The 14,743-nt window shown below is 42.3% G+C and overlaps 1 protein-coding gene across 4 annotated transcripts in view; it reads left to right on the top strand.

Annotated features, from left to right (window-relative positions):
* The window catches only part of KDM4B (lysine demethylase 4B), a 92,892-nt gene that overhangs the window by 49,582 nt on the left and 28,567 nt on the right, over window positions 1-14,743 (top strand). For 2 of the 4 annotated variants that reach the window (XM_082331075.1, XM_082331074.1), the window contains exons 9-11: window positions 7,957-8,153; window positions 8,642-8,674; window positions 12,798-12,970. In XM_082331075.1, coding sequence (XP_082187201.1) covers window positions 7,957-8,153; window positions 8,642-8,674; window positions 12,798-12,970 — 403 coding nt within the window. Of the gene's footprint in view, window positions 1-4,884; window positions 6,200-7,956; window positions 8,154-8,641; window positions 8,675-12,797; window positions 12,971-14,743 lie in introns of those variants that run through there. The other 2 variants (XR_014230298.1, XM_082331076.1) reach the window with 2 other exon arrangements.

Raw genomic sequence — 14,743 nt, 5'->3', positions numbered from 1 at the left:
TATGTATGCCTTAACCGACTCTTAATTAAACCTTTTAAGCTCAGAATACTTTAAAAAAAAAAAAAGCTAGTAAGGAAAACCATTTCCATAGTTTATTTTTGTAAGACAGATTCAAAAATTGCTCTTGTACAAAATCTTCCACGTTTTTTGTGCTTATTTTTTTTGTGTTATTTGTAAACATCCCTAATACCTTACTCGCCACGAAGCACTGATGCTATGCAATAAAGAGGAGTTTTTACAGTGTTTTTTGTGCTAAGGTGGAAAGGAGACGGTTATTTTTCTGAGTGTCTTGGAGCTTTGTTTTATCAGCTCTCTTCCGAGATGCCCTTCTGAAGTACTGATTGGGAGGTTGCTTGTCATCATTTTTGTTAATGAAGGAAGAACACTTACGCTTCTGTCGGCAGTAAAAATACACCCTGGAGGTTTCCGGGATTTCAGTCCTCGGGATGCCCGGCTGCCGCTGGACCCAACGACTGACGTCCGTGTGGATGGATGGGTGCTAAGTAGGTACCTGGCCTCCCCTTCTGGATGTCCTGCCCTTGAGAAGGGGCATCTGAGAAACTAATTTTAAATCCAGACTGTAATTAGGAACTGCTGAAGACTTGATTCACACAGCAAATGGGACATTTCTACCTCGGGGCAGGCAGCTGGGGGCTGTGACGACCTCGGGCAGCTCGCCTCCCTCTCTGCTCAGTGTTTGGTGTAACCTTAGAGCACTGAACTGGGGAGGATCTGGGGTTTTTTAAACAGATTTTTTTAAACAGGCTAGGCCTATTTATGCTGCTTGGCCTAATTTACTTAAGCTTAATTACTGCAAGGTGTAAAGCATGCTGTTCTTGACTTTTTGAATGCTGCTTAGTAATGACTTTGCCAGCTCAGGGTGACTCTCCAAGAACCTGCGATGGAAACTGCCGGATCTCTGGGATGGAAAGGTGCCCTGAACCCGTGGAGTCCTGATGTTGCTGGGTTGACACAGTCTCCGGTTCTCTCTCTGCCTCGCTAACCCTGTGATTTATAGTGTGGAGGTTGTGGTGTGCTTTGTGGCCGCAATAAATAGCGACGTGAAGAATGAGCTCCCTGCAGCTTATTCCTTCAGCGTCTCTGTCACGCAGGGGTCCCTGATAAAGTCTGCCAGCCCCAATCATTCATGTGTCAGAGCGGAGGCTTAAGGGTCATCTGGCTTTGGGGATGCTAGTATGGCAAGGCCATCAAAAATCCCTTTTAAAAGCTGCCTTAGCATCGTGCTTTCCTGTGCAGCTGGTGTTGCTCCATTGGAATTGCTTCAGGGGTGACGCATAGGGGCACAGATATGAAGAAAGAAGAACAAGTCTTACGTTCCACCTAAGAATAAATAACTAAATAGTGCTTTCTGTTCAAGAATTGCAGAAATGGTGATGTTAGAACTCTGAAAGGCAGTGTAAAAGTGTGAAGTAGCTGTGAATTGACATTACAGTTTCTCATCAGGTACCTTTCCTTTCTGATGTCCTCCACAGAAATTCCTTCAGTGTACTGAAAGGCAAGGTTTTTTTTACCCTTCTGCCTCTTCGCTTTGTGCATGAAGAACACTTGGAAAATAAAGCCCACTTTTTATTATAGTGCAGTGAGAGTAGATTGCTTATGAACAGCCTCTTTTCATTTTTTTAAACTCCATTTTGCTTTATTATTTGTCTTCCCTGATAGCTGTGCTTCTAATTTTCTTGCAGCTTGGTTCCCTAGTGGCAGTTAGCAGTTTCAGGGTTTTCGTGGGGTGGCTCATAGCTGGGTGCTTCCTAATCTCAGTCATCAGGATTCAGATCTTGCTTCTGCTCTGTACTCACCCGACTCTCCAACTGCTTCGAAAATATGTGCAGGTGGGTCTAGATTATTGCAGGAAAGAGGCAGAAGTGCTTCATTCGGTGTGCAGTTTTCAGAGGGGTCTTGATTGCTGTTTCCTTTAGGATTGATATACAATGTCTTGCCTCCTTTATTTATACATCAACCCTCCCTTGATTCTGAGTTGTAGCATTTGGAGTTGCAAAAAATATATTTTCAGCTTTGTAGCCATTTGAAAAATGTTACTGAAGAATACTCGCTATTACCAGGGGAAAGAATTTCATAGTGTGCTAGAAGCAAATCTTGGGTTGTCACTTTAGATACCAACACTTCATATTCCAGCAAACATAATTATTCATGTTTCTAAAAACTGCATCTAGATCTTGGTTGTCGTACATGGGATACAAAATGGTGGATTTTACTACTTCATCTGTTGGTTTACAGGTGTGTGATACAGCGCAGCATTTGGCTTTCTTTTAAAAAGAAATGAATAAAAAGATGATCAAACAGGAGGATAAAAGGGTAACTTTACTCACTTAGCAAGAATTGTCTAGTGTGTCTGTCGCTTCAAGCTGTAGATCTTCGCCAAGCCACGTCAGTTCATGCTCGCTGCTTGCTTAATGCACGAGCACAGGGTGCCGACCTGCTGAAAGGACGTGTTTTCTGCAGCCGACAGTGGTCGGTGGTCGACCGCCTTCACCAGCTCGCAAGTCCTACGATGCGGAAGAAATAATACCTTGAGATAACCTCAGAATGATGTTCACTATAGACTACATCGTAACCACTGGATGTCTTGTTTTGTTTATCCCTTGTACTGGAACGAGTCTGTCAAAACAGAAGGGAACTGGTACTTGATTGAATCCCCTTCTTGTAGTGCTGCTGAGAGCACTGAATTCCCTTCTCGGGCCTTTCAGCCTTACCCAGGACATGTAACTCAGGACCCCGCTGCGGGGATCCTCCCCCCGACTGACCTTGAGCCGTGGTTGCGTTCGTCTTGCAGGAATGAGGATTGCATATATTTGAGATTAGATTCAGGAGTAGTTAGCATCCTTACAGGCGTAGTCTACAGAATAGCAAAAGATAAAAAAGGATTCTGGCAGAGGTTGCAAAACAGCTTTGCCAAAAAAGAAAAAACAAAACAAAGCAAAAAACCCCAAACCTCCTTGTAACATATCAGCAGAAGCCTGGTGCCAGTTGGGATGGGTTATTATTTTATTTGCTTAAAATAAAGCATGTCACATAGCATTTTATATTACATCTTGAACCAGAATCTTCTTATTACAACTGGAGCGGAGCGGGGTAAGTCTGACTCCCCAGCTAACACCGCTTGCCGCTTACCCAGCTCTCCTAGCCACCAACATCCGCATGGAACATCACGGAAGCGAGTTACAAGGAGGAAGCATGCCCTGCAGCCAGGGACCAGGGAGGGTCCTTGGAAATCTTTGCCTAATTGTTTTGTTTATGAAACTGTAGAGGATTTCCAGTGGGTTTCCTAATGAACTGGTTTGTTGTTGAGACTTACGGCAATGCTGGTAATTACAGTAGAAACAGGGGGTCAAGACTCATCCCACAAGCTTTCAACTACCAACCATTAAACGCACGAACTATGCATTTTAGGTTTTTCTCCTTCTTCTCCAAGTTTAACTCCTCATTTACTTGCAGAATTCCTGCTGCTCGTCTTCCAGGCACATACTTGCAATTTAGGTGCCTTTGTCACTTTTGACACCTTGGCTATCAGAGCATTGCTGTACGGGGTCTGGGTGGCAATGCAGCTTTGGGCTGAGGGGAAGGAAAATTAAACTGGAGCCCAAACTAGTTAATTTTGTCATATCGGATGAGTATTAACTAGGTCTCAAGTAAGACATCTGTAATCCCATAACAAATTGGATAGCTGTTTAAGAGTATTACACTGGGAGGACTTTGTGTTTCTCCCAAAAGCTGAAACTTTATACCTTGTCCTGGAAATTTATGGGGAGAAGCTTCGGAGTGTTGTCTGTGTTAGCAATATGTGCTCCTATAATATACGGCAAGAATTTCCCAGCTGCCTTTTGAACGTAACCATCTTTCTTTCCCAGTAACTTGCTTTTAGGCTTCATTATTATGAAAAAGCAGATACAAAAGCTTTAAGCAAAGATTTTGGTCTGACATTTAATGCTGGCATAAGAGCTGAAAAAACTTCAACTTTGAGCGTGTTGGGTTTTCTTCTATTTAAGTTTCCATTAAGGCAAAACGGGAGGCTAGCTGAGTCTTAAACAACTGTGCAGTGGGCCATGATTTTATCTAAATGTGAGGGGACTTCATGAGAACCAGAAGTGCCAATTTAAATATATCGGTTTTGTGACTATTTCTACATAAGGAGAAGGGTTATTTTACATTAACTTTTTATATGTTACGGAACAGATGGGGTTCAGTTTAGTGTTAATAGCTGGGAAGGGAGGGAAATATCCTTACAAAAATGACGCTGAAGGTTGAGGTTGAATGAGGCTGCATTTTTCCATATATCATTTCATTTTATTACTGCAAGGAGACAGTCTTTTTATTTGACTCTTATTTTATATAGACTTACTAGTGTTTTTATTTTAAAAAAATCTAGCAAATAAGATAACGGTTACCCGTACAGTAGCCACAAATTTCCCACTATCAGTCTTTGAGTTATAATTGATGAGACAGGGTTCCGAGTGTGGTCAAATATTTTACCAGAGTCTCCAACTTTGAGTAGCAGATAATAATAAGCAGAAGAAGAATGTTGGTTTTCTGTGCTTGAGAAGTGCTTCACTCTCTGCATTTCCTTATAGTATTTTTGCACGCGCTTAGATTGCAAGTTGCCTTTGCGTGTTCTTATCCCATACGGGTAGCAAAGCCGTTAGCTTACGAAAAAGCAGAGGTGAGGCTAGGAAAAGCCTTCAGAAGATGGAACAAATGAAGTTCTTGCAGATTTGGTGAACAACATGGAATCTCCTCTTGTCTTGTTGCTGTTTTGGGTCTCAGATCCCCTGTAACCAAAGGAAAAGAGCTAAACCTAAAACTGTTATGATTTTTGTTTTGTTTTTTTTTTTCCACTCTAATTTTCAGGACTTGCAGTCAATCCTTGGAGATCCACGTTATGAATATTCTGTTGTTTGATCTGTCGCTCTGACAGCCTTGCTGTTCCCGAGCAGTTTGCTGTGGCGGTCTGGCTACCAAACGGGGAACGACAGGGAGAGACGGGAAGATATTTGATTAGATCTCAGAGTTCCTGAAATTCCTCACCTGTCATTTTGACATGACAGGCGTATCCTTCATGTTGCCATTTAGTCATGGTCTGTGCTTTGGGTGACCGCATCGCTCTTAAATCTTTCACAGGTCTACTGGTGTGTAGGAGTTCTGTGAATACCCGAGTCGAGGCTTTGTGGTTCGGTTTTGGCTCACAGAAAGGAAATGAGGTTTTGTATCTCCCCTTAGCGGTGGTGTTTAAGTGTAGACATGTTCTCTTTTTTTTTTGTTGTTTATTTCTATAAAGTTTATAATAAGTGTTAGAATTTGAGGGGGGAAAATGGAATATGGAAGGATACGTTCTGCAGAAATTGGGATAGGGAGAGACGGGGGGTGGGGGGGGCATAATATCTCTTAGGAAATACGTGTGTTTATTACCACAGTTAAATACTTTGAAAGAAATAAGACTGTGCATATGGAAGGGGAGGCAATATGTGGAAATGGGTATCACGGACAGGGAAACACAAGCCTGCTATTTTTGTCCTGCTCTAATGGCATAGAGCAGGTAATTAATTGCAAAGGAAATTTCTTGCCCCTCTCCCCGCAGTCTCCTCCTCTGATCTCCCCCGTTCCCCTCCCTCTCCCGCCTCTCGGACACACGCGCACAGTCCCTTTTGCAGTTGCACTGGAAGCATCTGCTCTGTTAAGCAGGATCTCGCTGCTGGGTCTGAGGGAAGGGTATGGAAAAATACCCTGGCCATGATGGGAACGGGAATGTGTCACAACTGCAGCAGCTGAGGAAATATAACTGTATGGTCCGGAAGAAGCCCCAAAGGGAAGAGGCTTTGTAAATTATTCATGCTTGCTAGTGTGAAAGCAATAAAATTAAATTAAAATTGAAATATAAACATACATCATGTTAGATTTGTGTAAAGGAAGGAACTTGGCTACTGCAGGCTTCTGGTGTTGTGGTGCGCTGGAGATTGCAGCCCACAGTGTCATTTCTCTGAATAGCCGTCTGAATAGCATCCAGATAGCTCAGGATGTGGATTCTTGATAATCTGTGTATACTTTACATTTTTGTGAGGCTCTTAAGCTGACGGTGGCTGGAGACCTTTAGACCCGGCTGACTTGGGATCTGCTCCGCTTGATTTGAAGGAATTCACATCTGTGTGCGGCAGCATGTTGGTTCCAGGTTAGGATCAGAAAGTGGACTGTTCCCCTTTTAAGCCATTTTTCATACTTTGTAAAGCCAGAGGAGGTCAATCTCCATAGCTCAGTGATGATGTGTGCTGTGAGGTGCTCTTCTGTATTCCTCTTTGTAGCAGTGCACAGGTGCTTTTAAAATTTCTTTAGGAAATGTGATTGAAAATCTGCTCAATACAAATCCCTTAAGCCAGTATTGATGGAGAAGCTTCTGCCTGGCCAGGAATTCGAAGCATGGGTACCATCTGTGTTCCTGCCGTTCTTTGGCCAAATTGCATTTCCAGCCTTTCTGTCCCGCACTATTTTTCATTAAATGAATTGAGTTTTCCTGAAGGTGCCTCCTTCCCACTCGGCACACTCAGGTTATTGCTGCTCTCCCAGTCAGAGCAGAGCAGAAGGTAGCCAGCGGTCTTTGCAAAACAAAAAACAGGAGTTGGGAGGGAAGTGGGATAGCTGAGAACTGTAGAGAAAGACTCTCTCTCTCGGTGGCTTTTGAACTACGGCCCTAAATCTTTTAATAAGAGTAGTGAAAAATGAACGAAGAAAGGGGAGAAGCAAGTTTAATTTCGTGCATTTCTGCTAAGGGAAAGGATAGAATAGTTTTGAAGACATGTGGAGTGAGGGTGAAACAGCTTTAAAAAAAGAAGTCCTGCAAAGTGGCTCTAATTACCTCATCCTCAACTTGACATTGAAAAGCAATTCAGCGCAAGTGCAAGCAAAGCTTTGCACCTTAGAGCAGAACTAAAAGGGGGCTCAACTTTTCACATACAACAGCAAAGCTGTGGTTGCGGCCTCCGTGAGGCAAGCGGGTACCGGTGCGTTGCTGTGTCCTTTTCAATCCTGTCCCTGCTTTTGAGTTAAAAGTTGTTAAAGACTACCTGCTCGCTCCGTCTGGTATCTGTGGCCTGGGTGGGTGAGAATCCCATTGCTAGACTCGGACGGTTAATTCTGTGCTTCATCAGAGCAAATGGATATCCAAGTAAAAACGCCTGTAAGTAGTCTTTGTGTAGGCACGTACAATGGCAAGGGTGTAATTCCAGAGGTTAATTTTAATGAGCATATGCTAGTTGACGTGAATAACGCACATTTTCTTGGGCTTAGGCATATGTGGTTTAGATGCAGAATGTAGTTATTGTTGTAGCCTTTTTTTATTTCTCTACAGTCTTGTGAAGAATTTATGTGCGACGTCATAAAGTATAACTATGAAGTTTAACGGCCTTGTTCACTACGTTAGTTTTGTGTTGCTTTAAGGCTTTTTTCAGTTATGAAGCGATATTAATAATCTCTTTTCAGGCTGAGAAGCTCCACAAGAGACTGGCTTATGGGGGAACGTAGGTTTGAGATCAGACTCAGACCTGGTCTACAGCGGCCAAAGTTACTACTGTAAGGCAGTAGATGAGTAGTATACAGGGCGTCAGTCACCGGAAAGTTTTGGTTGGTGGGCTTAGAGGGAGAAGAAAATCCTTGGGAACAGAGTCTTCAACCACCCTCCGAGAGTGTGGCAGCTTGTGCTGTCTCTGGTTTTGCCAAGGGCAGGTAGAGTCAACGCTTTCCACTAAGCTGAAATACCCATGTGTACATCAGTGTGATTCCTAGCACCGACCCGCTCTAGTAACCCACCGTAGGCCTTACAGACAAAATGGGTAGAGCGTTAGCGTGGCTCTGGAGAAAGGCAAACTCAGCTGACGAGCCAAGAAAACGTTCCTCTGATCTGACGTGGTGTTGGTGTCTGGATATCTCTTGCAGTGTACTTGCCGCAAAGACATGGTGAAGATTTCCATGGATGTCTTTGTGAGGGTTCTGCAACCAGAACGTTACGATTTATGGAAACAAGGAAAAGACATTGCTGTCCTGGACCATATGAAACCCACAGCTCTGACTAGCCCAGAACTAGATGCCTGGAATGAGACGAAGGCAGAGTTGAAGGCTAAATTGCTTCGCAGGTAAAGAGACAAAAAAAGAAAAAAGTTGTGTCTGAGCACTGTGTTTGATTTTAATTGCTAAGATTTTAAACACTGTAATTCTTATTTTGGGGTAGTTCAAACTCTTCTTTTTTCGTTCTTTTTTTTTTTTTTTTTAACACTTCCTCTTGTAATTTTTCTTGGGTAATGTGCTCCCTCATTGTTCTGTTTCCTTTAAATGTTACAGAAGCACATGTTTTCTGAAAGTAGGACGCTGTGTGTCCCCTCACATCTCATCTCTTATCCTGGAAGACAAAAAATCTATAGTAAACATTTATAGCTTTGCTTATCAGAACGCAGGAGGGAAAAAAAACCCTATCAGTTGCAAAAGGGATTTTATGCATGCCTTTCTGTGCTTCCTTTGATCTCTGTATTAATTTTCTACAAGTTTGTAGTTTTTGTGTGTTACAGCATGCTTCAATTGAAAATTTGGCATGCTAACCTTTTACTGTTGGAATCTTGCTTTATAGGATAGGAGATGAGGAAGAGGACAACAAACACCGGTATGTGACTTCCCTCGTCAACTTAAATGACTTCATTCTTTTTCCTGTCAAGTTTCTTAAAATAGTAACTCTGAAAGTGTTTTCCTTTTTCAGTTAGTTTTTTCATGTCTGCTTCCTTGAAAGGGCACAGAAAACCCATGGGCATCGAGGTTTCTCAGACTTCATCTTGGTTTTGTGTAGTTTTCTGAGATCTCCTCTTGCGTCATTAGAGAAGCTCAGCTATCTCATGCCTGTTCTGGTTTTCCATTCTTGAGTGTGCAGTTAATCTACTGAATTAGTATTGATGTGTAATGTTTCACTGGTTGTGGAGAAAGTTAACTGGTCACCCAAGCAGAGAGTTAATGGAAAGCTGCTGCTGTCCCAGAAAGTGGACTTGAACTAGGGTGTTGAGACATGGGCTGCTGCTGGGAGAATTTTCCTTCCTCATCAAGCTTGCTTGAAGAATGAGACTCTATATTATAGGAAATCAAATTATCACAGGGCTCTAATGTACTCAGATGGAAAGTGTGTGCCCTTCCATATCCTCCCTTACCCTTCTTTTTTACATCATTCTCCTTCCTGCTCTGCCTGTTACCCGAAGTGCTTGCAGTGTAGCACACAGAGCTTGCTTCTTTCCCCTCTCATCTAGTAGTTATTGAATTTCTGGTGTGAGTGTTGGCAGTCGCTGGAAATTGTACTGCTTCATCCAGATGTAATATTCTGCTTCTAATTTCAGTTCTAATATCACTTCTTTGAAATCCAGGAAAAAAAGCTTTAAATAGACTTTAAGTTTCTGGAGCCATCTTTGAAAGGGACTTTGAATAACAGTGTAAAAACTTGACCTAATAATTTGATGGTAGCTGATTTATTTAGGCATTCTAGGAAAGAAAAAGATAACATACTAGTAAGAGTGTCTCCCTTTCTCTAGCACTGGTCTTTATTGTCTTCTGGGAGTCCTCAGTCACCTGGTGTTGCTTTGGACTGGTGGTCCTGTGTCTTGCCTGTTCTACATGAAATGATGTGTCCGTTATTTTACAAATGCTGAAATGCGATAGTGTGTTCCCCATTAAATCCACGCTCCCAAAGACACAATAAATAGGATATTTTGGCACATAACTGACGTCTGCAATGTTGCTCTGCTCCAGAGGTTATATTCCTAAAATGTTTTCAGCTACTCCTTCTGGAGCAAGCTTCAGGAGAAGCAGTGTAATCTGAGAGTCAGAAGTTGGGATTTCCGCTCTATGGGCAACGACTGTCTGAACTCCAGTGGGTCCCTGGATCTTTTTCTTCCACATCTGGAAATTGGGAATCTCTTTACTGCCTATGGCTATTAAGGGTTACTTAGATATTTGTAATGTTTGCATACTGTAAGGTACGATATGAACACCAAGGATTATTTTCCCTCTTGGAGCCTATTGCTTAGAAGAGAAGCCTCTCTCTTAACCTGAGCTATTGCAAAAGATCCAGGTACTTTTTTTCCCTTTATCTAGTCATTGTTTCCTAGATTATTTCAGTCTTATCCTGAAGCAGTTTTGAAGCAGTTGAATACTGCTTAGCAGTAGTCTCTCTCCTATGCTTACGTCCTGGAAAGACATTATTTTACTTGAAGGCTGACTTTTCTCAGCTGGATGGACTCCACTGGAAGAATGGGATTCACCTCTGCCCAAACCTCTTCACAGTTGTATCTACTTAATTTAAGTCACTTTCTGGTCTGTTCTTCAAAGAGTACAAATGCTGCTTTTTTGCCAACTCTCTTGGAAAATGTAGCTTTTAAACTCTGCAGAGAGATATGTTATTTCTTCTCTAACGTCATTCATACTTAGTTACCTTGAGAAACTCAACTTTGTTTAGTTTATGGCTTCAGTGAGAGACTGTTTTAGTCCACAAAAAGCCCATTTCTGGTATGTGAATTATGTCGGATACAGAACATCTTCACTTCTGGAAATGTACAGCCTTCAGCTTGTGGTTCTGAAAGCACAGTTTCTTTAAATGAAGTGCCTTCTGCCTCTCTTCATTTTTCCACAACTTCAGAGTGAGAAGAGCACTGCAAAAAGATCTTTTTTATCTACTGTGAGTATAAAGCTTTGTGATTTAATTTTTGCCTGGCATTTCTACACCACAGGAATAAAACACACACTTCACTAAAAATAGCTTGTAATACTTGATTCTACTCCAGTGCTTTCTTCACCAACTGTGGAAAGTTCCAGCTGCAATGGAGAAGTCTTACAGGTTTGTCTCCTCCTCCCACCTTGCTCTTCCCCCGCAGAGAAGGTGGTGTGTTCTTAAATACGGGTGAGGAGAAAAGTTGATCCTTCTGGGTTGAGCTGTGTGTTCCTGCTAATGAGTGTCTTGCAGGTGCGAAGTTAACATCTATACTTGGAGGGCTACCATATGGTTAGAGTCTAGCAATTATAAATTACTGTGCGTATAGATAAACTTTCTTTTCTATTAATCATTCATTTCGGGTTGAATTTTTTTCTTCCTTCTTTGTTGGTTACCTGATTAAGGGCTCTTAACTTCATTGTGCTCCAAATCTAATGAGCAGCTGAGTTTCTGGGCTCTGCGGATGGGAAGCTGAATTTCAGCTTTTCTAGAGTTTGGGGCCGATGAATGCAGTGTGATTGCGTTTTACAGTTTGTTACACGATGGTAGATGCAAAGGCCTGGAACAGGGAGGCCATATGGAAGATGCTGCTTTCAAAAAAAATCTCTACATGCTAAAAATGGTGTAAAAATTGCAGGTCTCTGCATCAGTCTCTTTTTCAAAAGAGAGCTTGTTAGACTTAAACCCAACATTCAAGCAGCTATTTGATAGATCCTGTAAAGAAATTGTGCTGGGTCTGGCTGGGATGGAGTTAACTTTCTTCATAGCAGCCCATGGGGCTGCGTTTGGGATTTGAGGCTACGACAGTGCTGATAAGGCACCGGTGTTTTGGCTGTGGCTGAACGCTGCTTGCACGGTGTCAAGACTTTATCTTTTTCCCACTCTGCCCCCTGCCCCGTGACTGGGCTGGGCATGGGCGAGAGGCTGGGAGGGGACATGGCTGGGACAGCTGCCCCAGCGTGGCAGAAGGGATGCTCCATATCGTGTAACGTCGCCCTGAGCAATAAAAACGGGGGCAGAGGAAGTAGAAGCAGGGGTTGGCTTCCAAGGTGGCCGTTGTTTGGAGACTGGCTGGGCAGCGGTCTGCCTGGGGGAGAGGGTGAGTGGATTTCCTATGCTTGTTTCTTTTGATTTTTTGATTTTTTTTTTTTAATTATTTCCTCTTTCCTTCACCTAAACTGTCTTTGTCTCGACCTACAAGTTTTCTGGCTCTTGTTCGTCCTGTTTTCCCTCCTAGTCCCACTGGGGAGGTGGGGAGTGAGCGAGGGGCTGTGTGGGTGCTTGGCTTCTAACACGGTTCCTAACCAAAATACATTATCCTGGCTTCTGAATTGGCATTTGTCTTCGCATCGTGGCTGCTGTAATCCCTTTGCCTTAGTGGCGTTGACTCTTTAGAAAGAACAGCATTGCTATTGGCTTGTTAGTATTAGTCTGACCATATTAATACGCACTTTTTTTAGTTAGACTTCTTCATAGGCCTTGGACCCTGTGAATTATACTACTGAAAAACCATAGACTGCCTCTTGATTATGCTCTAAGCATTCATTATACTGTGTTTTTAGAAACTGGCAGTGCTGGGTAATGTTTCAGAGCTGGAAGATGATGCTTTGCAGACTTCCAGCAGTTTGCCACAGGGAAGCACGTACAGAATGAAAAGAAATGATGGAATGGAGGCAGAGGATGAAAGGAAGATGTATAACAAGTTCTCATCTATATTTTGAAATATAAGCAAAATAGATTTAAAATACAATTAAAATGGTTTTAGCTGCAGCTCGTGAGCTTACATTAGTAATGGTGGGGAAAAGCTCTTCAAGAAACCCGGACAATTAATGGCTGCTGTGAATGGATCTTAAATGTTGCGTTATGCAGGGTTCATCTGTTTCCTTTCAGATATCTGTTTTGCCCTGTAGCTATTGTTAGCTACCTTGTGTTTTCTCTGCAAAGAAGATCCTTTTGGTTTTTATTCAGCTTTTTAAGTCAGTGATCGTTTTATATATTGAAGGCTGTTCTTTTATGTCAAATCACACTTCTGTACTTCTAGGTCTCACAGAAAAAGAAGTCAACCCAGAAGACATAAAACAGAGGATCAGAAGTCTCTTGGGGATGTCATGGCTATCGAAACAGCCTTGGAAGATGTGAAAGTAAAAGAGGAGCTGAAAAGAGGGCCAGATCTAGAGGAAGAGGAGAGGAGCAAAGCGATTGAGGGCGGAGAAGGTGAGGGCCCTGCTCACTGATGGCAGCTCACTTCAGTGAAGAACTGGGGCAAGCGATCTCTCTACAACACATTTGTAAATAACTTGTCTGCTGTTGTTTATTTCTGTTGAAATATCAGTGGAGTCTTTCCCAATATTAAATCTATGCTCACTGAAATACACCGTCATTTACAGCAGCAATTGATTTTTCTCCCTCTTTAAGGATTCAGTCCAAATAGCTTTCTTGGCAGGGCTTGAAATTTCTGCCAAAACTATTACAGGTTTGTAAAAATATATATTAGGGAAGGAATATTTTTAAATATTTCACAGAGAAACAAATAAATATATTTTGTGTACTACTCTGAAAAGGAATGATTTGTGCACTCCCATGTGCAATTAATCTTTTCCCCTTTCCCTCCCTTCCTCCCCATTTCTTAGAGGGACTGAATAAAGTCAGCCTTAGGTTGTGTGGGATGCACAGCTGCTGCATGAGTGCAAGTTGCAGGTTTGGTTTTCGTCAAGTCCGCTGCAGGAGGGAAGCTTTTCAGCTTTCTTTGGATGGCTGAAGTTAATACCAGCCCGTGACAACTCCCAGTCCTTTATGATTTCTTCTGCGTAAAAGCACAGGTTCCAAACTGTTCAGGAGAAGGCAAAGAGGAATAGGAGCTGATAAAACAACAGAGCTGTTTTCCAGAAAGCTGTGGCTAAATTTATGTGCAACCTTTGATAAGTCACTTAGCCTTTCTCTGCTCATTGACACATCTGTACAGTGGACATAATATTTTTTAATACTATGGTCCTCCTGTAAGAAACAGTGTCTGGAAAATTCTTTGGAGCTGTTTGTTGGAATACACCATGACTTAGGGCAAAATATAACTGAAGGCCTGTTGCAAAACCAGAGAATGTCTTGGTTTGTGGTTTTTGTGTGGTATTTTCCTAATACATATGGTTAGTCCAAGGGCCTGACCTCAGCCATCTTGCTGGAGGCTTTTTTTTTGTGATTTTTTTTTTTTTTCCTTGGCTGTGTATGAAAGGTTGCAATTCTTGCTGGGAGTAAATGGCTTCCCCCCCCCCCAGCGTGCGTGGTTAAGTAGTTGATGTGTCTATGATGCACTTCCTCTTTGAGGCAGTCTTAAGCATTTCATAAACACTAGTGAATTCATTTTCATATATTGTATAGACCCAGTATTTGTTTAGCATCTGGGGAAAACTGATGCTGCAACCTGTTTAGAGAACCTTGCTCATGATCTTAAAGGAAATCTGTGGAAGCTCTTGGGAAAAGATTTGAGGTCTTTGTTCAGCTCCAGAGTCTCTTAGCTAGACAGTGTATTTTCTCTTTTCTTGGGAAATAAGGAGTTTGGAAATCATTGTTGTACAGAGCAGGGGTAGCACAGAGCAGGGGTACCACCGTGCAGATAGTTAATTCCTATTGCCCTAAGCGTGAACGCGTCAGCAGTGTGTTAAATTGTGTGCGCTTAGCTCTTGTACAAGTTTTAACAGTTGATGCTTGTAATAAATGGCCCAAAAATGCTGATATCCCTTTGGAGACAAGTGAGAAGGACAGATCCGAGATCCTTGGAATGGCAGAGGAACAATAAAGACTCTGTTCTAGCCGCATAGGTTCCAAATCATACACGTAGACTACGTTTAGAGCTCTTTAACCGTTAGCACAGGAGGGACAAACTTCTTTTCAGCACCGTTGCAGAAGGCGTCACTAGAACTAGACTATTTGCAGTTTCTGAGGGGTCTAGTGCTCGGTGTGGCTGTTCGCAAATATACAAGTTTCTTAATGCAA

The sequence above is a fragment of the Platalea leucorodia genome (assembly GCF_965183815.1).
Source record: "Platalea leucorodia genome assembly, chromosome: 21".
NCBI classification, from domain to species: Eukaryota; Metazoa; Chordata; class Aves; order Pelecaniformes; family Threskiornithidae; genus Platalea; species Platalea leucorodia.
Note: the sequence above shows the minus strand (reverse complement) of the source record. Positions and strands in the feature narration are given on the sequence as shown.